Source organism: Caloenas nicobarica, chromosome 1 (genome assembly GCF_036013445.1).
Source record: "Caloenas nicobarica isolate bCalNic1 chromosome 1, bCalNic1.hap1, whole genome shotgun sequence".
In the NCBI taxonomy this organism is placed as follows: Eukaryota; Metazoa; Chordata; class Aves; order Columbiformes; family Columbidae; genus Caloenas; species Caloenas nicobarica.
Genome location: NC_088245.1, coordinates 158258710 through 158281725, shown reverse-complemented (window position 1 = coordinate 158281725; position 23016 = coordinate 158258710). Strand labels below are relative to the sequence as shown.

The 23016-nt window shown below is 38.0% G+C and overlaps 1 protein-coding gene across 1 annotated transcript in view; it reads left to right on the top strand.

The window, feature by feature from the left end:
* Nucleotides 1–23016, top strand: part of ITGBL1 (integrin subunit beta like 1) — a 144448-nt gene that overhangs the window by 74487 nt on the left and 46945 nt on the right. Inside the window, exon 7 of the mRNA XM_065656294.1 lies at nt 1078–1224. Within this exon, the coding sequence (XP_065512366.1) occupies nt 1078–1224 (147 nt within the window). The remainder of the gene's footprint in view (nt 1–1077; nt 1225–23016) is intronic.

Genomic DNA, 23016 nt, shown 5'->3' with positions numbered 1-23016 from the left:
ATGGTTTTCAAGAAGAATCTGGATGGACAAATAAAAATCAGAGCAATGCTTTGGGGTCCTGTGTCCAGTGAATGATAACTATGTGAAAACTCTAAGAGAAGATCTAACCCCCTGTCAGAGTTCATGAAAATAAATATTTGATTTTGTGGCAAGAAATGGTTTTGCTGATGCTCAGGCTTTCCTCATCCAGTGCAAGGAATATTTTGTGTTGCCAGAATCCCACTGCCTTATGCAAAGAGCATTAGGCTCATGATGAAGGGAGCTGGGCAATTAGCTTGGATTTTCTTGGTCTGGATGCATTAGCATTCACGTAGAAGAGGAAATAGATCGTTTGGTTGGCTTTCCAGGTTAAGTTCTAAGGAGGGATTCTCCCCTAACTTCTTAGCTGTCAAATTTTTTTTAAAAGAAACTTTCCAGAAAAGCTTCTATGGAGTTTAGTTGCTTTTCCTCACCTTGACTTGCACAGTGAAAGCTGCATTTATGTTGCTATGTTCAGACATGGTCAGAAAGAGTCAAATTAGCTAATGAGATGTCAAAACCACATCTGAATGCCCTATGGAAATGAGAATTGGTTATGTCCAATATTTTATTATTTGTACATGACTATTTAGTAGAAGGCCCTGGTTTGAGACTTGGAATTGGTGTAGCATTGCCCATCTCTAGTGGCTCACATTGTTGATAAGTAGATAAAAGATGTATTACTTAAAGAATGTGTTGCAAATGTGCTAGAAAAAGAAAAACGTAAAGGTAGATGAAATATTGCCTTATGACAGCCTCCCTTCTCCAGACAGTGAGGAAATGTGTATTTGTAAGCTCTCTTCCACCCTTTCTCTTGAGGTGTGTGTGGGGGGGTGGCAAAGCATACCTCAAGAAAAAAAATTAAAATGAAATATGGTTCAAATGGAATGACAGACCAGACCTGTTGTCAGAAAAAAAGTAGATATAGTGAGTTGATTGTATTTTTTACCAGTCTGACTGTTTAATGAAACCACAAATTTGATGAAGTTCATCTCATCATGAGGTTTTAAAACCTAGCATCAGTATGGAAGCTGATCTTTAATTGTGTTCATTGTGAAGGTCATGGACAGTGTAATTGTGGAAGGTGTGACTGTAAAGAAGGATGGACTGGGAAGAAGTGTGAACATCCACGTTCTTGTCCCTTGTCAGTTGAGGAAAGTGCTAAGAAATGCCAAGGAAATTCTAATTTACCTTGCTCTGGAAGAGGTAAGTCAATTTCTGGAAGAATTTTCATGCCCTTGAAATGTACCCCCATTTAAAAGAATCGTTACAGAGGTCCAGCATTGCTAGTACTGAAAAATGTGAACTTTCTTGGCTTACTGTGCGTGAATCACACCTTCACATCTTGAGAGTTATGAGAAGGGAGGAGATGAATACGAAGGTCACCTAATTTTCCTGTCATCTACTGCTTTGTATTTTATTTTACATATCTCAACATTTGTTTTGGAGGTTTTCGAAGCTGCTTTGAAGATTGATGCAGTTAAGTCTTTGCTAAAGACACATGAAAAATATGACACTATCATCTGCATTCTTTGACAAAACCAGCATGAGATTTTCAGCCTATGTAAAACGTTGTGGCCCCTTGTGATAAGAGTTGTTCGGATTTACATTGTATAAGAACCTGCCCTAATGAGTGTAGGACTGACTTTCAAAATGCGGTTGTTCTTCAGTGCAGTTTGCTAGTTAGCCCCTGGCTTTTTAATTTGAAAGCCTTTCTTTATGACACCGTGGCCTTTTCAAAACTTTGGCTAATAAAACATACTGTCATACATAGAATGGTAATACACATTGCAAGCAAAAGGAGGAAAAATTCTCAGAAGGAAAAAGACCTGCTAATTTTCATCTGTCACTATTTGAAATGTGGTTTTCTGCAGAGGCAAAAAAGAAAATATGATACAGACTTTTGCTAGAACTGGTAATTGAAGTTGTTATGAATTCTTCCCAGTTAAGTATTTTCTGGGAAAGGTCTAAAGCTGCTCTTGAATTATTGCATTTGACCCTAAATGTAATTTCATTTGCAATTCCTTCTTTCATTAATACTATCTAACATGGTTGAAAATTGTAGGCTGTCCACCCAAGTGTGCACTGTGATAATTTTATTTTTCTCCCCCTCTAAATGTGTAGCAGCTCATAACTTAGTTCTTAAAAGAACTATATATTAATAGAAAGTCACTTGTTTTTTCCTTAATTAGGCTACAGTTTTCCAGTCAATTACATCTCTTTTTTCTTGCTAAAATATCTTAAAGGAATTTTGAGCTACAAGTTAGGTGAAACATGGGCATCTGTAGAGAATTGATGGCATTTCATTGCTCACAACTGCAAGAATTACAACTAAAAGAAAGGAGCATTGACACGTGATTTTTTTAAAAATGCATTTATTTTTAATTCTGGCTCACCCTTTTCCTGTTTGTATTGGATACTGAATGGCTCTTCTCTCATCTGCTTCACTAGGAGTTGTGTATGTTAAGCATTTGGAGTCAGTTCTATGATTTAATTGCATTGCGCACTATGAGAGTCAAATGGCAGAGAGAAAAGAATGATAGTCATAAAACCAGCTTAAATTTGAATAAAAATAAAGTCTTAAGTTCTGTTGTTTCATATTATATGGTTCCATATTGTTTTATTTATATTTTAAATTTTGAAAGGTTTTATTAATTATAGTGGGAAGAGTGAGTTTGAAGATTTCAATATTAGCGGCAGTAATTCTATCTGCCCTTTGGCTTTCTGGAAAACAAAACAAAACAAACCAAAACAAACCACCAAATCTGAGTATTAATGCTAGCAGTGTTCTCCTGTTGAGATACTCGCAGTGAAATAAGCCCCTTCCAGGTGAATCTATTTGTCTGAATGATCTGTTGGTTAAAATTTTCAAATAAAATACCATGCAGTATCTATTGAAAGAAAAGGCTCAATTAATTTGACTGAACTTCCTGTGACTTCCAAACAAGACGTGTTCGCCAATGTTTATGAGGTGTGCAAATTGCGCAGATGTGTATCTAGGACTTAGTATGATAGGCAGCTACTGTAATGAAGGGAAAAATGATTCTGCGTTACACGCTTGAAAAGTATTCACATGAAAACTGTCATTTAAAAATGGAATGTAGTATCTTGTTTTAGTTCTGTTAATAATTTTGTTTAGGAAATTAGAGAGAAAAAGAGAAAAGAGAATTTAGCCTAATCATGTGTAATTTACTGGGTAGTGTTTTGTTTTGTTTTTTATCCTGGACTCCATGGATTTCCCTTTCTACAAAGAAAGAGCCTGGAGCATCTTTCTTATGACGAGAGATTGAGAGAACTGGGTCTGTTCAGCCTAGAGAAGAGAAGGCTGAGAGGGGATCTTATCAGTTCTTATAATTATTTCAAGGGTGACTGTCAAGAGGATAGGACCAGACTCCTTTCTGTGGTGCCCAATGGCAAAATGAGGGTCAACGGGCACAGATTGAAGCACAGGAGATTCCATCTAAACATGAGGAGAAACTTCTTTACTTTGGGGGTGCCAGAGCACTGGAACAGGCTGCCCAGAGAGGTTGTGGAGTCTCCTTCTCTGGAGACATTCAAAACCTGCATGGACACATTCCTGTGCGATCTGCTCTGGGTGAAGCTGCTTTAGCAGGTGGGTTGGACTAGGTGATCTCCGGAGGTCCCTTCTAACACTAACCATTCTGTGATTCTGTGATATTTTAGATATAATAAAAATATGAGAATGTTCTTGTTCTGCTAAAGGGAGGTAGGTGTTTAGTTCCTATGAAAAATTGTCATTGGGTTTTCATGGTTAAATTCTTTGGTCCCATTTGAAAATCCTACTACTTGTCACTACAGCTTGTAACAGGCAGGAATGTTACACAGGGAAATTAAACAAAATAAGGATTTCCATTTAAATGCGACCTCTTTCAAGTCTTCTGGGAGTAGGAAAGACCATGGGTTTGTAACACCAGCCCCAATTTCTCTGAAGTTGGTAGGGAAGATAGTGATACAAGGAAGGGAAAGTTCCAAAGGAAATGGAAGTGTTTCCTTTTCTATTTCAACATTAGTGTTTCGGTCACCTCCTTGTAATATTTGTCTCCTTGCTATGGCACAAGGACAGCAAATCCTTGTACAGGTCAGTAATCCACTACACTGATGGAGAAGTTGAGTAATTAACATCATTATTTAATGGGATCCTTTAGTAAGGATGTATGGAATAGGATGCAGAATGGAGATCCCACAAATGCCAGAGCATGACTTGATACTGGCCATCCCTGGTATCAATACAGACTGGGGATTGAAGGGGTTGAGAGCAGCCCTGTAGAGATGGACTTGGAGGTACTGGTGGATGAAAGATTGGCCATGAGCCGGCAATATGCGCTTGCAGCCCAGAAAGCCACCTTTGTCCTGGGCTGCATCAAAAGAAGTGTGACCAGTAGCTCGAGGGAGGTGATTCTGCCCCTCTATTCTGCTCTGGTGAGACCCCACCTGGAGTCCTGTGTCCAGCTCTGGAGCCCTCAGCACAGGAGAGACATGGACCTGTTGGAGAGGGGCCAGAGGAGGCCACAGAAATGGTCAGAGGGCTGGAACAGCTCTGCTGTGAGGCCAGGCTGAGAGAGTTGGGTTGTTCAGCCTGGAGAAGAGAAGGATCTGGGGAGACCTTATTGCGGCCTTTCAGTGCTTAAAAGGAGCCTATAAGAAAGATGGGCATGGTCTGTTTAGCAGTGCCTGTTGCAACAGGACAAGGGGTAACGGTTTTAAACTAAAGGAGGGGAGATTCAGGCTAGACATGAGGAAGACATTTTTTACAATTAGAGTGGCGAAACACTGGCCCAGGTTGCCCAGAGAGGCGGTAGATGCCCCATCCCTGGAGACATTCCAGGCCAGGCTGGACGGGGCTCTGAGCAACCTGATCTAGTTGAAGATGTCCCTGCTCATTGCAAGGGGGTGGACTAGATAGCCTTTGAAGGTCCCTTCCAGCCCAAGGTATTCCATGATTCTATCATTCTATGACTTTATGACTTTGCAATGTATTGTGTTTTCTTGAAGGATATTTTCTGTTCCCTTGTACCTTTCAGTTCCAGGTTAGTCAACAACAGCTGTTACAACTAACATGCTCTTCTGCGATCACTTTTATGCTCTTGGATAAAGACATTGAAAGACAAAGCAGTTTTAGGATTTTTAATGCCATATGGATAGCCAAAATGTGTAGGGAGAAAACTGTAGAAATGTTACAATTCATGGTCTGTTTCTATAGTGTCTGTCTAAATGCTGACATACACTCAGATGTTCAGGTGGATGATTTTGTAATTTCAGTTGTGATATTCTGTTCCCAAGATTAGCAAAAACTGTATTTCCTAGATGGTATTTTCTTGTTGAAATGTTAATTATGATTTTACAATGTGATTATCCTTCACTTAAGCAGTAGTATAAAAAAAATCCATGCTGCCTGAGGAATCATTGAGAAAATAGTCCTTTGAAGACTTGTCTTGTGCATTTTGTAAAACTTTCTGATGTGGAAGACTGTAAAACTCCCAATGATTCAGCTTCAGTTTTGAACTAGTAAATAAAAAAAAAAAAGGCCAAAAAAAACCCCAAAACAAGCCCACAAATCTTCTAAATTCCTCATAAAAAGAGGTTTGGGATTTGTATATTTTTGTGTCAGAGATCTGAAATCATGGTGGCCTACATTTAAAAAAAAAAAATCTTTTTTTTCTCTTTATAGAATTTTATAATATTAGCATAAAAATGATGGCAAAATGGTACTCTTCAAAAGTTGTCTATCAGTCTGAGGTACCAAAAGCTTAAATTTGGGAAGGTGCTTATTTTATACCCTATACTTTGTTTTTACAGGTAATGATGAATGAAAAAGGAAGGAGACTGTTAGCCTAATTTTACCCTTTTTTAAATGATTCAGTGACCCAATATGATTGTAATAAATTTTCATTCCCTTAACTGTAAGTCATGTAACCTCAGCAGGATAAAAACAGATGTAGGAAGGATATCACAGTGAGAGAGGTTTACTCTGAGTGAAGGCAGCCTTCTTATGGTGGTGATCCAAGACAGACAAATGACAAATTTTCTTATTGGTAGTGTCTTTTACCATTTTAATCTCTTTTCTACAACTGATTTCATTTATTTGTCATATGGAGAAAATAAGAGTTTCTTTATGTGTGATATTCCCCCTTACACTCGTGCTCTAGCATTGGCTGTCTGAAATATGAAGACTTTTTTTTATTCTGTACTGAAAAAAGATTTTTGTTGTTTTTGCAAACTCTCCTAAATCCCATTTTCAAAATATTAAATTAGTGAGTTCAAAAGTTATATGGCATTTTGAAGGTTTACTGACATACTTACTTTATATTTACTGTGCTGTTTCTCCTCTATTTGAAATTGTCAGATGACTGATTTAGTGGTAGAGCAACTGTGCATTATTAGAGATTCCTTGTGGTAAACTGAGACAGTGAATCAGTCCCTTGTGTTCAGTACTGGATTCTGTAATGCTGCAGGATACCATCTCCTGGAGTCTGAAAACAAAGCCTAGGGATAAGGATCAATGGCAACCCCAAAGGGCAGTGGATCCTGTAAGGTGCTAATCCTTTTTGGGATCTCTTGGCTATACTGCTGTGTAATATACACTTTATGCTGCTCGGAAACATAACTCATCAAAGACTTGGATGATACTGGAAGTGCTGTAAATTCCTGTTGATACAATACACCATGGTATGCAGAAGGCAAAAGAAACAGGGAATAAACCATACCCGTGTATTGACAAGAGGGGATGGGAACTAGATAAAAAGATATGTGCTAAATAGATGCCTATATGCAGGTGTAACTATGCAATTATCTTCTGACCTTTGTGAAGTCTTACATGACTGATCAGAAAGATGACATAATCAGCTTCTAAATAATTTCTGGGGTTAGATCATCAGCTACTATAGCTTCATATAAACATTATTTTGTGTGTCTTCAAGATTTTTAAGTCTATACAAACTGTAATATAGTAATGCCAATCTGATCACCTCTGCAATGGGTAAGTCTTGACAGATAGGTATGACGCTTTAAAAGGGCAGAAGGGCTGCTGCTGGTGTGTGCCAGGTTGTGAGAACTAGTTCTATGTTATTACTACTGGAGTCTTATTTACTATAGGTTTATGTCCTCACAGTTCTGGTTCTTTTGTTCTAAATGCAGTTATTAATTAAGGACTTTGGGGTCCTCCTCTAATATGATATTGCCAAAATCTATCAACCAAAAAAATGTCCTGTTTCTATTAGATAGCTATAGGAAAACATTGTCTTGAAAGCCTATTGCTTATTGACTTAGTAAAGAAAGACAATAGTAGAAGTTGCCATTTAAATAATTCACCATACTTTACATACAACAGGATGAGGTTAGAGCAGAAAAGTGTAAACAATCCTGAGGATCTAGGTTACTATCCCTGCTACCAGCTCTCTATTGCAACCTCTTATTATGCAAATTGCACTGTTTAATCGAAGAGCGTATTACTCTAATGTACATCATCTTTGAGTCTGGCCTGCTGTTTTCATTCATTTTGCATGACCCCTGCATTCTGAAGGAGATCTTAATTAACGCGCTATAGTAGACAGGCTGGCAGCAAGGAACGTTGTTAACTGGTGTAACAAGAACAGAACATAAATGCGAGTCATGCGTCATGTCTCCAGCTTTCACTTCATCAGCTTTGAGTCTGAGCTCCCTTATACATCTGTGGCTTCAAGCAGAGTGGCACGCAGTATACTGGCACTTTAATGCCGAATGACCTGGCTTGCCAGTTATTTGTAATACAATTTGGTATAACCTTCTGTGCTGGACTGGCACTCTGGACTCCATTTGTAGTCTGTCAAAGATAAACAATATGGAGAAATAGTTGTATCACACTCCTCCTAGATTTGTCTATCAATAGTTTAGATCACTGACTTTAAAATGCTTCTCTGATTCAGACTTTGTTAATTGAAGCAAGATCCTCTGGAAGCTGACTTTTGTTAGGAAAACAAATGTTTAAAAATGTATTTATCTTTGGGTTTGTTTGTTTGTTTGTTTGTTTGTTTGTTTTAAAATCAGAAAGTGTTCAGAAGCTTAATATTTCAGTGTCTCTCTTCTAGGGAATACTGCTTATTTGTCAGTGACCCACCTACAGCATTCTTGGCTATCTTTTTTGCCTTTTATTGTTGTCTTTTTGGGGAGACGACAAGTAGGGACAGAGGAACCAAGGAAGGACTGTAAATCAAGAGAACATTTCATTTCTGCAATGAACCTATATTTGCAGTGCTTCTAACTCAGTAATTAATAAATGGTTCAGGAAGCACTACTTTTTTTCTGTGTAAGTGCTTCTTTAGTCTGTTCTGGTAGAGAGTGTGTTGGAAGTTGCCTGTTTCTGAAATGTTGGTGATACTGCAAGAGTGAACTGGTTCACAAAAATTTCTGTAATAGAATTTGTTAATCTTCTGAAGTTTCCCACTTGTTTTCATAGTGAGAAGTTTGAGAAGAGGTAAAGAGCAGAGGAAAAGTATAATATCTGTTTTAGGATGATACTTAGGAATGAGGGCTGTGGGATAAAATGCCAGTATAACAAAGGAATCTTTAAATGATGGCATCTGTGGTTGACAGAGTAACAACCATGGATGCCACTTCGCAATGAGAATAACATGGCATGCCCTTTTTCAGTATGGCATTTTTTGATTCAAATATATTTTATTCTTGCCGGTAAGAAAGGCAATGTAATACAAAACAAATTCTGATGTTTAAAGGGATATTCCAGAGGCAGGCATGATTATTTATATATTATATATTTTTATAATTATTCATACATTATATACTAATATATAATTATTTATTATGAGTGTGGTAGGTGTCTGCTACAGACCACCTGATCAAAAAAGGATGTAAATAAAGCCTTCTTTACACAGCTGAAGGAAGCCTTAAGATTGGAGGCTTTGCTAATCAGAGGCAATTTCAGTGACCTTGGTATCTGCTGGAAGATCAGGATATCTCAATGCAAGCACTCTAGAAGATTCTTCCCACATCTCTCAAACCACTGAACCTCAAGGCAGGGACTGAGGGAATGAAATCCTTCCTATTGTAGGAGAAGATCAGGTTTGAGATCACCTGAGGAACCTGAACATACATAAGTCCATTGGACCTGATGAGATACATCCCAGGGTCCCGAGGGAATTGGCAAATGTAATTGCCAAGCCATTTTCAATCATGTTTGAAAAGTCATGGCAGTCAGGTGAAGTCCCCAGTGACTGGAAGAAGGGAAACATCACAACCATTTTTAAAAAGAGTCAGAAAGAGGACCCTGGGAACTACCAACCTGTCAGCCTTGCCTCCGTGCCTGGTAAGATCATGGAACAGATCCTCTTGGAAGATATGTCAAAACATATGGAAGACTGGGAGGTGAGAGAGACATGACCTCACCAAGGGAAAATTGTGCCTGATTAATCTAGTGGCAAGTGATTGCATCAGTGGAAGAGCTATGAATGTCATCTACCTGAACTTCTGTAAAGCCTTTGGTATTGTCACCCCCAACATTCTTGCCACTGAATTGGAGGCAGATGGGTTTGATAGATGGACTGTTAGATGGAAGAGGAATTGGCTGGATGGCCATGTCCAAAGAGTTATAGTCAATGGCTCAATGTCAAAGTTGAAACCAGTAACGAGTGGTGCCCCTCAAGGGTCTGTACTGGGACCAAAGCTATTTAATATCTTCATCAACAATGTATACAGTGGGATTGAGTGCACCCTCAGCAAGTTTGTATATGACACTAAGCTGAGTGATGCAATTGATACACTTGAGGGAAGGGATGCCATCGAGAGGGACCTTGAGAGTTTTGAGGAGCAGGCCCGTGTGAACCTCGTAATCCTTAAATCAATACAGACACAGAGGATGAATGGAGTGAGAGCAGCCCTGTGGAAAAGGACTTGGGAATACTGATGGATGAAAAATTAGATATCTCTATTCTTGGAGATTTTAAAGACTGAGCAACCTGCTGTAATAGGACTGTTCTGGGCACAACTTTGGACTAGTCGACCTCTGGAAACCCTTCCAGCATACATGATTCCATGAGTCTATGATACAACCCACGTATAAGATATCTTGCAGTCAATCAGCTTTGATTTCTTGTGCAGTTTTGAAGAGGTTGGGATACAACCACATAACCGTCCATTCCATGGAATGTTTTATAGAAATAAAACGTACATGTCCTTCCTGTTTTTAAAGCTTACATGCTTCAGAGAGTAGAAACAATTCTGTAACGTAACTGGAACACCTAGCGTGACTGTAGATCAACTACAGCTGCAAAATTTGAAAAGCAACCAGTTGGCTTTGTCATATGTCAGTCCTCTTAATCATATTAATGGCTATTAAATCATAGCATGTAGCATCATCTATCAGGAAATATGAGAAAAATAAATGATCCATGCACAGATTAGTGTCAGCCATTTTGTTTCAGAATTTTGAAGCCTGGCATATGTGTTACGGTTCAGCTTTGCATTCTTTCTGCTTCCTGGTTAGAAAAGTAATGGAGTGTGTTTCCTTGCGTTTTTCAATCATTCAGCTCAGCTTTAGCTTTTCTCTCTGCTATCTCCAGAAAAAATAAATCAGTGTGCAAATGCTTTATTGGCTGCTGTTAAGAGATGAGATTCTATGTTGTGCCTCCACTGGTGAACAGGGAGATAAAATGCCGTAATACATTTTTTTCTACTCAGCGAGCCAAGCTGCACAAGCCCACCAGCTAACCAGCTTGTGTGGTTTTGTTTCCAATGAGCCATATGCCCGTTGGAGTGTATTTGGAGGCATGGATTTAGGTAGGGTTAATCTGATGTATAAGAATGGGTAGGGTACAAAAAGCACAAATCTGTAAAAAATTGGACTTACTCATGTCACAGCTCAGGGAGGGACATGTTTTTCTGCTGGCTGTAAGCATTAACCACATGAAAGATCCCTCTTCTTCTCTCAGTCAGTGCTTCTGAAATGCTACTATCTCTGGACACATTGCAAATTTCATTTTGTATGTGATGTGGTCTTCCTTGTTTTTGTTCCCTTGATTGTAATTACTCCCTCACAAGACGAAGACCTCTTTCATCTGTGAAAGTCATCTGTGAAAGAACTTGAAGGCCAGAACTGCCTTGTCTCTGACAGCTAGTTATCTTCTGTATCCCTGTCTTGCTTAATTGTTCTTAGCTTGTGTCTTCCCATTTTCAATTGGTGGGAGTCTCTCTTGCTGTTTTCTAAATGTCAATAGTCAGTGATTGCTAGTGTGTCTTTTGGCATAGTTGGCCTTTTTCTTTGGGCACCCCTGCTTTTTTCAAGTTGTTTCAGCTTGGCTTCTTGTTTAGCAGAGCAGGGAACATAATATAGAAGACAAACTGAAAAAAAAAAGCACTATTTACCTTATGCCTATATAATGTAAAAATCTCAGCATTGGAAATGTTATCCAGAAAAGAGTATGTGAGAAATAATAGTTTTGCCATAATGTTGTGTGAATTTGGACTAAGCTTCACGTAGTGCCTGTTTTTACATTCCAGTGAGCTGTGTATCTGTAGATGAATTCACCATATATTAATAAGATGAAATAGATCACAGTCTTAAGTTATCAGGCTAATTTATGCCATTGACAACTGAAAGAACATAGTTAGTATTCGAAAAGTTCAGGAAAAGCTTTGCCTAAGTGGACACCGCAAGTGCTACGCTTTGCATCAGGCTCGCAATTTTGGAACATTTCCCTGCAGTGGATTGCTGTAATTATCGTAATTGCCATTACCTAATCAAAGAATGGACTGACACTCATTTGCGCTCAGCTTCCTCTGAATCTTTTGTCTAGGCTGCCTCTTTCATTTGCTTGGATAGTGAGCTGCATATAGACTCGCAACACATCAACACCTTTGATGGATGGTATGTGCTTGTCAAGTCTAGAAAGGGAATATACTGTTGTGAATGCTAGATGGAGAAACTGCATATACTTAAGCAGTAATTCCTGGCAGTTGGAAGTTTGCGGTAAATTTCTTTAGCTTCTGCTGAAGGATGCCTAACAAAAATTAAATATACTTGTGTTTTGATATGCCAAAATAATTCATAAGGAGATACAACCTAAACTATTTGTTCCAGACAGGGAAGATATAACCAATTAAAATTATTAATAATTGCAAAAGTAGATTAGATTTTTGCTGCTCCAAGTTGTTGTCCTATTTTGCTTAACTGCAAACATGATGTCTGACCTGAAGTCAGGATTTATCAGTGTCTTGAGTACTTGCAGAGATGTGGGAACGATTCACACTGCCGAAAAAATTACTCATTGAAATGTGCAAGGGTAATTGTATGAAGGAATGTTTATGCAATGCATATAACATGAAAGATAGATGCAGGGTCATTTCACATTTGTAGAAGCATAGCAGCTATTTAATATGAAAGTACCTTGAAGTACCTTCTCTCTCGTAACTCTGGTATATCAAGTATTTGTAGTTTGATCACAGTAGTGGGAGACATTCCAAAAGAATCTCTGCTGGGAAAAAAGAAGCAATTGAGGTATGTGTGTATGAGCGTATGTGTTTATGTGTGAGAGGTGGTTATATTTCACAGCTTGTTGACTAGAACAACTACCTGATATAAAGTCATGAAATCGTAAATTGCAGCAAAAAGTGAGATGAAGGCCTGTATTGTCCAAAATTTTTACTTACTAATCCCCATAATAAATGTATGTATATTCAAACATCACTGCATGAGTCAGCTTGAATTTGAAAATGCAGAGCTGAGTGGTGCATGCACAACATGGCACTTTTGTTTACCTGTACAGCTGCCTATGGGGGGGAGGTGTGGAAAAAAAGTCGTCATGTTAAATATATGCTAGCTATTATAAACACAGTTGAATATTCTGGGTGAGCTTCATCTCTTAAATTCATCTAGACATCAAAATGTGAGATACTTCAGCCTTTGTTTTCAGTGGAAGGATAGGACCTTTAAATGGCACTTGCCCATTTCTTCAGTATTTCTGTGTCACTGTAAGATGAATTGTCATTGCTCATACTTTTCCCTGCTGTCCTTAAAGGGAATGACTATCAGGCTAGCATTTAGATGCCCTCATTTGGGCTCTATGAATCCCACTAGTTTATGAAATTATTTACCCCAACTGTAATGTTTTACTACACTAGCAATAAAATGAATAGAATTCTGCATGGACTGGAGCAAAGCTGTTCACACACAGCTATGAGTCCTTTTTCAGAATGTCTTGTAGTTTACAGAGTGTTTTGAGCTGCCTTAGCAGTGACATCTAGACTAGTAAATTAAATAGTGCCATGGATCATCCCCCGGCACTGCAGCTTGTTCGACTGTAATGTCAGATTGTTAGAACAGTCACTGGCCTACATTTGCCCTGTGCCAGCCCATATTCCTTCCAAACAATTCCTGCATATAGTTCAGGAATCAGCACAGGCTGGTTACTGGTCCCAGTAGGCAGTATGGATGAGGCCACCTTCGTGAAAGACAGCTTGGTGGTACACATGCCAGTTCTTGAGCGCCAATTGGCCTCAGTAACAGGGAACAGTCCCAAACTCATTTAATTGGCTATTAAAGAGGCATCTATCAAATACTGTACTGTTGTTGTAGTAATGCAGATTGACCTTTCTGCACTGTGGTTGGTATGGTATATATGTAGCTCACAGGAAAAGATGAAAGAAATAAAAGAGTTTCCAGCACACCTTGCCAAGGACCCATTATCTACTCTGAAACTGTTTAACCTGCTCTGTGCCTTCACCAAGACAGCAGCTTGTGCAAAATAAATGGGTCAGTGCTGTCCCAAAATCGATTTTGTATGATGTAACAGAAGATGAATAGATTTCCAGGTTGACTAGTAGTTTTATTTCTTCCTTTTTTGTGTGCTTCTTTTAAGAAATTTTTTGCTTAAAAATACCTTGAAGGCCCTGAAAATTCAAATGGAAGCAATTATTTAAACTGAAAACTGTCAAGAATCGAAAGTGTTCAGACTGATGGTGAACACATGGCACATTGTTTTACAGATTTACTTTTTGGAAAGCAAGCCTGGACTTCATGGCATGATTTTGGAAGTCCAGCTTTCCATGGTACAAAAATGACACCACACCCTTTATCTTAACTGGGTTTAGACTTGAGCAGGTTCTAGCTTAATCAATACTTGCTCATCTCTGTCGTAGTTTCTTGTTTGAGGCGTCCACTGTTTCTCTTCAAGTATTTTGCTATGTCATGCTTATGGTACAGAATGAGTTATTCCACTCTCATGGTAACTGCGAGTCAGTACAGTGTATTTGAAGCATATAGGTACCAAGATTAAAAACTTCTATAAATTCTGTAAGGGAGAAAGCTATTAGAAAGTTAGGCAAACTGTATTTTTCTGATAGGCAAAAATAATCTTGCATGTTTGTATCAATAGTTATGGTCTGGTTTAAATTCCATTCCTTGTTCTGTTTTAAATTCCATTCCTTTGGATGACTGATACATTAGAGATGCAGATATTTGTAAGAGTCAGAACACTATAAAGGTAATTTATAAAGTCAGTAAATCTAATTTTCTAAGTAAGTAGGCTTTCCTGTCTTTTTTAGGCAAAGTAACTTTAAATACATTTAGCAAATTCTGAATTAAAATGAACAAGATCTTGATATTTAAACTCAACTTTTACCGTACTACTTTTCGAGGTTGCTTATTTGGTGTGAAGGTGCACAGTGATCAATGATATGATTTATAAGGAAGAAAGCAGAGTGTCTTTCAAAAATGTTTAACATTTGGTTATTTTTTTTCCAGTGGAAACCAAAACGGAAATATTATGAGTTGCTTATGAAGTAAGAATGTCTTTTAAAAGATGCTAGTTAGTTGTTTAGTGTTTTAAATGTCTATGAAACACCTATTGACAAAACTCAGCAACATTTTATTATGTTGATAGTGCTTTTAAAGTATTTTGTTCCCTGCGAGTGTATGAACAATTGCATCCTTGCTTTGCATAGGAAACCGAAATGGTAGCATAAGCTCCATGAGAGAGAAAGATGTGAAATTCTTTACCTACTTCTAAGTGCTTCTAGAAAAAGTTGTGTACTGTGAGAACTGAGTACAGACTGGACTAAATATTTTAACTGGAAGCAAGCAACCTGGGGAGAAGTGAGACTGGGGGAAAATATCTAGGCTTCTGATCTCTTATTGAGAGTATTTGCAGCTGTCAATGGAAAGTTGGAAGTTTAGTTAGCAATTAAGAGCCTAATCTAAATATTGATACGAAACCTTGGGAAAATAACTCTAAAGTAAAGTTGTTTGCTGTAATTTATGTTTGGAGAAAACTGGTGCCTAGTTAGAATCATAGAATCATTTAGGTTGGAAGAGACCCTCAAGATCATCGAGTCTAACCATTAACCTGACACTAAACCATGTCCCTAAGAACCTCATCTACATGTGTTTTGAACACCTCCAGGGATGGTGACTCCACCACTTCTCTGGTCAGTTCCAACCCCTGACAACCCTTTCTGCGATAAATTGTTCCTCATATCGAATCTGAACCCCCCCCTCCAGCGCAACTTGAGGCCATTTCCTCTCGTCCTACCACTTGCTACTTGGGAGAAGAGACCAACCCCCTCCATGCTACAACCTCCTTTCAGGTGGTTGCAGACAGCGATCAGGTCTCCCCTCAGCCTCCTTTTCTCCAGGCCAAACAGCCCCAGTTCCCTCAGCTGCTCCTCATCAGACTTGTGCTCCAGACCTCTCACCAACTTTATCGCCGTTCTCTAAACTCTCTCCAGCACCTCAATGTCTTTCCTGTTCAATGGCAGTTCAAAGTCAAGAAAAGTCAGGCTGAAAGCTGGTCTTCATACTGAGAAATTCCTGACAAAGTCTTCTTCCAAGTCAAATTTTTTGTCCCAGAAGTTGCAGATCTCTTTTTGAGATAGTGTTTCACAAATAGGAACTAGAAATTACTCTAATAAATTATGTCATTTTTGTTTCCTGAGTATCGTTAATGCATTCCTTTTACAGGAATTGCTGCAATTTTTCTAAGTAATAGACCCATGGGTTCAAATGTTCTGCCCTTTCCTTGCCATCTTCATTTGTCCAGAGCTCAAAATACTTTCAGCAAACAGCTTTGTCAGTTCTGTTAAGAAAATTATTTTATGGCACACTTGAAGTCTGATATTTGTCTTTGTCTGTGTTCTCTTTAGTTCGTCATCTAAATCACACTTCAGAAAGCCAATAAAGCAAGACATGACCCAAAAACTAAGTACTTCTGATTAAATTATAGTTTCTATGAAATCTACTGGAATTTCAGCTCTTCAGTTCTAAAAACACAGCTTAGATTTGGGTAAAACAAAACAAAAAACCCAACTATCTTACAATTATAGAGTTTTTCATAAAGACAGATAAATACTAGATACAAGAAACTGCTATCATAAAGATATTAATACTTCTTGAATCTGTTCCCTCCAAGGCATGGAGGCAGAGAAGGACAGACAAATGAGATCGTAAACATTAATGGTTTTATTTTAACCTTGTTTTTGTTGTTGTTTGGAGTTTTTTTGTGTGTTTGTTTTTTCCTCATGTGTCATAGTAATGGTTTTAAAGTCCAAGTATTTGAAGACATGGTGTTACTTATTTTTTATAAAGTGCAATATGTATACCCTTTCTCGTATAATTATAATAATAAATAATTAGTATCTACTTTGATTGCTCATTTTAAATCAGTTGTTGCCTAAATTCCTATTTGAAAATGACATAGCTTTATTCAATGAATGTTTTTTGGAAGTCGTATGACAGGGAACTGAACATCAACATCTATGTGTGCAATGGGGTCCCTTTCTCTGCCAGTTTACTCATGAATCTTTCAACTGTATCTTCTGCCTCCTTTATGCAGGCCAGCTGTGGAACTGTGTCTTTGGAGTTAATTTATGCTGTTGTTTGCTTGGTGTACATACTTTTCTTCTCATTGTGAAAGGTGTCCATTGTGTAACGGTGCCAATACTGTGTATGCTTATAAGGCTGAGGAACACAGGCATACAAAAAATTCCTTCTTTCTAAGTGAGTCATGAACCCAGACTGTTATTGCCTACCAGGGATTTGTTTCCAAGCATAAAGCAATGGTTAAGAACAGACATTGAGAAGAATCCTGAAACATAACCCCTCATTTCAAATTTAGAGATTTCTCTTCTTAAATGACCTTTGGACTCATTTGCAGTGCATGAAACCAGCACCCTTACCACACCTACCAACTCACAGCAGTGCTACTTATTGTTATTGCCAGTAGATGGCGTTCTTTATATTAACTAAATACATAAGAGTTTGAAATGATTTTGTCACTTTTTTTCTTTTTTTTTTTTTTCAAGGGGTTGGTTGATAAATATTTTCTTCCCAGAGTATTCATGGAAATCATACATACCTGCTATTTTGAAATGTTTTGTCAAAAATCCTTATTTCAATTCAACACATCATTTTTTTTTTCTTTTCCAAATGGAACAGTTATTTCAGATTCATGTAATGATGCAATTGAACTGAGATAGTAATTTTTTCTTTTATTTGGAGCAAGGAAGAGGAAAGGGTTTTTCTGTTCCTGTTTTGGAAGACAAAATTTGATGGAGAGCTTAGAGTTAAATATTGCTGCTGTCATTCAAGAAAGCTTTAAGAGATATTTCTTCTGCCCCTTTGCTTATTGTCTGCAGCATCTATGGACTATAGCCTCAACCATTTTTTCTCCAGTAGATCTGTAATGGCAGAGCTGAGGGAAAACCCCAGCAACCTGAGTCCAAATAATTTATAGATCACTATTTTTTAAAATTATTTTTTCCCTTTGAGTGCTTAATTGAAAGCCCACTAAAGTTCACAAGGAGATGTATACTTGCAGTAGAACTTTTTAGGCCTGTTTCAATGGATACTGAAATAGAGGGCTGCTCACAAAGTAAGATACTTTGATGGAAGCTAACCAGAAGGTTTTCGGTCCATCAATCATATTGGAATCCATGACCTTTGCAATAATAAATGAGCAACTGAAGTGTAGAAGATATTTCAAGATCTATTGCATGTCAAAATGTATTGCATATTCCACTGCATAATCCAGATATTGATCCTCGTGGCTTTTGTGTGGTGTTGAATGTTTATTCCACAAGCACCAACCAGTAGGTAGGAGCTGGACACCCCCGAGGGTGTGTGCACCAGAAGTCTCATGTCCTCAGCTGGGATCCTGGAGTACTGTATGCTCGGTTCAATTTGGTATCGCATGCAAACTGAGTCCATCACTTTATGCCTGTCGAGCCCCTGTTCACCCAGATGTGAGATTGAGGTGTGAGCAGCAGCCTATCTGATTCTGGGCAAATGAGCCTCCTCTGTTTGGAGGAGGTACTGCCAGATGTGGAACACTTTCCAGATAAAACTATTGGCAATGATGAATATGTATCTACTAAGTAAGGGACTCGTGTCAGCAATTGCTTTGGTTCTAAACCTGGCCTTTGAATGGCAGTGATTTTCAGTCTTTAATAGTGTACAGCACTGTCAAACTGAAGAACTGATTTGGAAAACACTCTGTCCCAGTAGATCAACTGACCTGTGTAGGCTTACACCCTGTAGCACAGAAGAAACAAAATAGAATTTTACCTTACTTCTATTATTCCCAGGGCCATCAGAAGTCCTGCATGCAGTGACCTGGTTGCAGTGTCAGTGGGTACAAATGAATTAGTCACAGTGGTCATTCTTGTCATGACACTGTAGTTAGAGGACCAAGGCGAGTGCCTAGGAAGAACAAAAACATTTTCATTATGTTTATGATTATGGGCAAAATGCCTGTAGAAGGAATATTCAGGTCATCAGTAATGCTCTTCTACCCAGAGGTTATTCCATTTACCCAGTCTTCCTTGGAAATGTTTTTCACAAATGCTGCTAACTTAGGGAAGATGCTGCCACATGAATTTGCGCCAATTACTACCTTACCACACAAGGAATTGCATTAATTTTATGCAGCTTGAGGAGTAAAATATTTATCCCTTGCTGCACAGATGTTCAGGTTTTTATGTAGAACACACAATGGAGCATTTTTGAAGGGCATCTCAAAGTGTCTCCCACCCTTTAAAGTTTCATATAAGCTTTAAGTGGACTCTGAAAGCAAAAGGAATTAATAGAAAACAGAAATGTCACAAACATATGCAAACTTATGGTTTTTTATGTACATAATGACATACTGGAATTCTGTTTGCTGCTTATATGTTACATTAAAGTAGAGGTGCACTGTTACCTTTGTTGTGATTAGTAAATTTGATTTCGTTATCCTTAATCCATGCCTTTATCAAAAAGCACAAGCTACGAATCTGCTTTACTGTTATTGAAATGATAATTACCTTGAGCTGGCATGCAAATGTTATAAATTCTGGATCTTTTCATTCAAATTTTTACCTCTCATTAGATGTTTTGGGCTTGTACCCAGATGAGCAATAGCTCTGTTTTATTACTTTCAGCATGTTTTAGTACTTAAAAGCAATTACCACAAGCAAGAAATATACTGATCTTTTTTCAGTATTCTGGATGTAGAAAGAATTCGGTAGTTAGTCTGAACAGCCTGCACTTAATTTTGTAGTAGCTATCTTTTTATTTCATAACACCTCACAGATTCAAAGATATTTCTAGATACCTCTCTGTGACCTTTGCTACCGATCTGTTAGCAACTTGAATGTGATGCACCATCGATTATCATAAAATATAGATATTTGCAAGAAATAATCAACTCAGAGGCCTCTTGGTCTCACATAATGATGTATTGAATTTCATTACTGGCATCTTACACTCATTAGTCATAGGTGACTGATTTTTGACTGGAGATATCACAGTAATGTTATGGTCAAGAATATATTTGTCCCATTTTTGTGAGTATACAGATGAATAGTAATTGAACATCCAATGATTGTTTTATAAGCATTTCAAGTAATTAACACAGCAAAAAAGAAACAGGTAATGATGAATAGAGGTAAAACATAAGAAGTGTAAATATGGCTTTATAATTTCCTAAGCCTTAGTAGCTCTTTGGTGGCAATAGCAACCAAGCAAAAGACAGGAGGAGGGAAAAAAAAAAAAAAGCTCTGAAGAGACAGAAGTATTATGAGTATAAATATAAATGCATTCATTAACATTAATACAGGTATTCCTGAAGTCTGAAAGGAAGTGCATAATGATGAGCAGCTGTATCTAAATCAAAACAAGATGCACAAGAATCTATCACTTGTAGAATTTTCTAGCATTCCAAACTTCAGACATTAATTACAGTTCTGTTCTTGGGTCATCTCAGTGAATACATCAACAACAGGTCATAGGAATTGCAGAGAAAACTTCTCATTCTAGATGTTGAGCACAGTGAGGTTTATGAACATCTTGAAGGCATCATCAGTCTTTTGGGTAGGAAGCTTGCACTTCTGTAAATTAGCAAGTTGTATCAGTTTCTATTGAGATCAGGTAGATCATTTTTCAGATGACAAACTTTCAAGTATGATCTAATAAGCAGATACCCTATAGAAAGGAAACAGTGCTCTACTAGAGTTCATTCTCCTGCTCAGCAGTTTTTCTTGCTTCAATGTTTAACTTGTAAATTCTTAAGCTTTGAGTTTATTTTCTTTATGGCCAGCAGTCATGAAACTTGATATGATGGGTTTGGGTATGCTTGTCTTAGCTGCAATGCAAATAGGACATGAAAACATAACCAGTGGTAAGTAATATTTAAATTAAATCTGAGGCTGGTTTAGGTGTAAATGATATTCACACTAACTGCCCTTATAAATAGTGCTTACTGATATGGAATTGTGTATTGACTGTTATTTAGTCATTTGACAAGTGTAGCTGTGTTTCTGAAGAGCTCTTTCTGAGATTACAAATGTGGTTCTCTCTCAATGGGAATGACTCATCATCACAAATTTGATATTGTGACATTTTCAGGTTTTTTCCATCTTATCTATGTGGATTCAGAGTGTTATACGTTGATTGAACTGAGTCAGCAAGGTGACAGAATCTTGTCTAGATTCATTTAAAAGGATTGTGGAGCAATAGATCCTTTAGATAATGGAGTGCGATAATGATTTGTTCTGCTTAAATACTTGTAAAAAGGAAATTTCTCCCCTCACAGAGGGGTGAGTTTTTGACAACTATCTCTTCTGAGCTAGGAAGCAACAAGTAAGTTTTATTTGGGGATTGACTTGTTCAGATTTCCAATGGTGGACTGTTTAGCCCTATTTAAGGTAGATGACTATAGGCACCATAATTTTTGAATATTCAAATTTAAAACCTAATTTTCTTTTATCTTGCTGTATCTCTTTAGGAATTCTTATCTGTGAACAGGTAAGCAAGATTTACTTGCACAGACACTCACAGAAAGTGAATCTCAAATTTATAAGCTTGAAAATTTTCACCCTAATTACTATGCTTCTTTTGTTTAAACTTAGGGCAAAATTTGGCTCAGCAGACTGGCAGAATTTTTCAGTCCCCTTCCAGAGGCAAGTAAATAAGCCAGACAGGGACCCGATTACAATCTTTACATGGAATTACTTTATGTCGGTAAGGATTGTGCAGTGCTAAAGGCAATGTGCTCTGTATATTTTACAGAGAACATGTTACAGTTTCTAACTCCCTTTGTCAGAATCCCAAATAGCTTGTGCCTCATGCAGAAAACTTTGAAATTTCAGGAATTTCAGCATGGGTAACACCTTTGAGTTCTGCTGAGTATTTTCTATGTAGTTTTACATATAAGCAACCTTCAGGGGGTTCTTCATTCACTGAAATAAATACTTGTGGGGAGATAATGGAAACTACATTTCTTCAAGTTTTTGCTGAATTCCCATAGTAATTATATGTTTCTATAATGTGCTTTGCCCAATAATGGCAGAAATGTTTCAGTGTAAGGCAATGACAGAAAAATTACATAATCAATGTATCATGTAAATCTTCACTCAGCTTTTTAAAACTCCTGTTGGGACAGTGGGGACTGAATGTAGAAACTTTTCTGGCAGGTGAAATGTTCCTGTTATATCTGAATACGTACAGCTCATTAGTGGAGCAATAAAAAAAAAATAGGATAAATTCCAAATAATGTAAAATTGACCTCGAAACCAATGCAAGAAATTGAAATGAAAAGAGTATTTCAGAAAGATCGGGGAAAAAATAGATGGACAGGGAGAGGGGGAAGATGGGAAGGGTTTGAGAAGCAGCAGTGTGAACACCAAGGTCAGCAAAGGGAGGAGGGCACGCTCCCTGGCAGAGCAGGTATCACTGCAGCCCCATGGAGGACCCAAACTGGAGCAGGTGGATGTTCAGGGAGGACACGTGGCTTGTGGTGAGCCCCCACTGAAGCAGATTGTCCTGAAAGACTGGAGCCCCTGGGACGGACCCGCGTAGGTGCAGGGGGGCAGTGTGAGGAGGCGGGAGCGGAGAGAGGACCTGGTATGGACCAGCCGCAGGTCCCCATTCCCCATCCCTCTGGGACACTGTGGCAGGGGAGGAGTCAGGAGTACAGGAGGGGAGCTGAACATGGGAAGGGGGTAGGAAAGGTATAGTTTTAACGTTGTTTTTTGTTTCCCAGTACTCAGATTACGAATAAAGTATCTATTCAATATCATTAAAAATTTGAGACATTAAATAATATTATACTAATTAAAAATATTTTTCCTCATGTCAGGTCTTTTTTGCCCACTGAATTGAACTTTGAAAAGACAATTCTGATGTTTAGATCCCATACAGACACTTACATACTGAGGTCATTAGCTTCTGTTTGATTTAAGAACAAAACTGTATTTTCAAGAAAGGTGTGTGACCCTGATTTGAACACAGCACTTTGATGGCATTTTGATGATTAAACACCTTCATTACTGTAACAATTTGCAACATAAATACCCAATGAGTCATTGATACTCTCCTTTAATTTCTAGAAGAATTTGAGAAATAAATAAGCATGGATTCTGGCCCACTTGGAAAGAGGAAAGTGATTCCCTGCTTCCACAAAATCAAAAGTTCATGGTCATCACATTCCAATTTCAGGAAAAATAAGCTTCATTCATAGA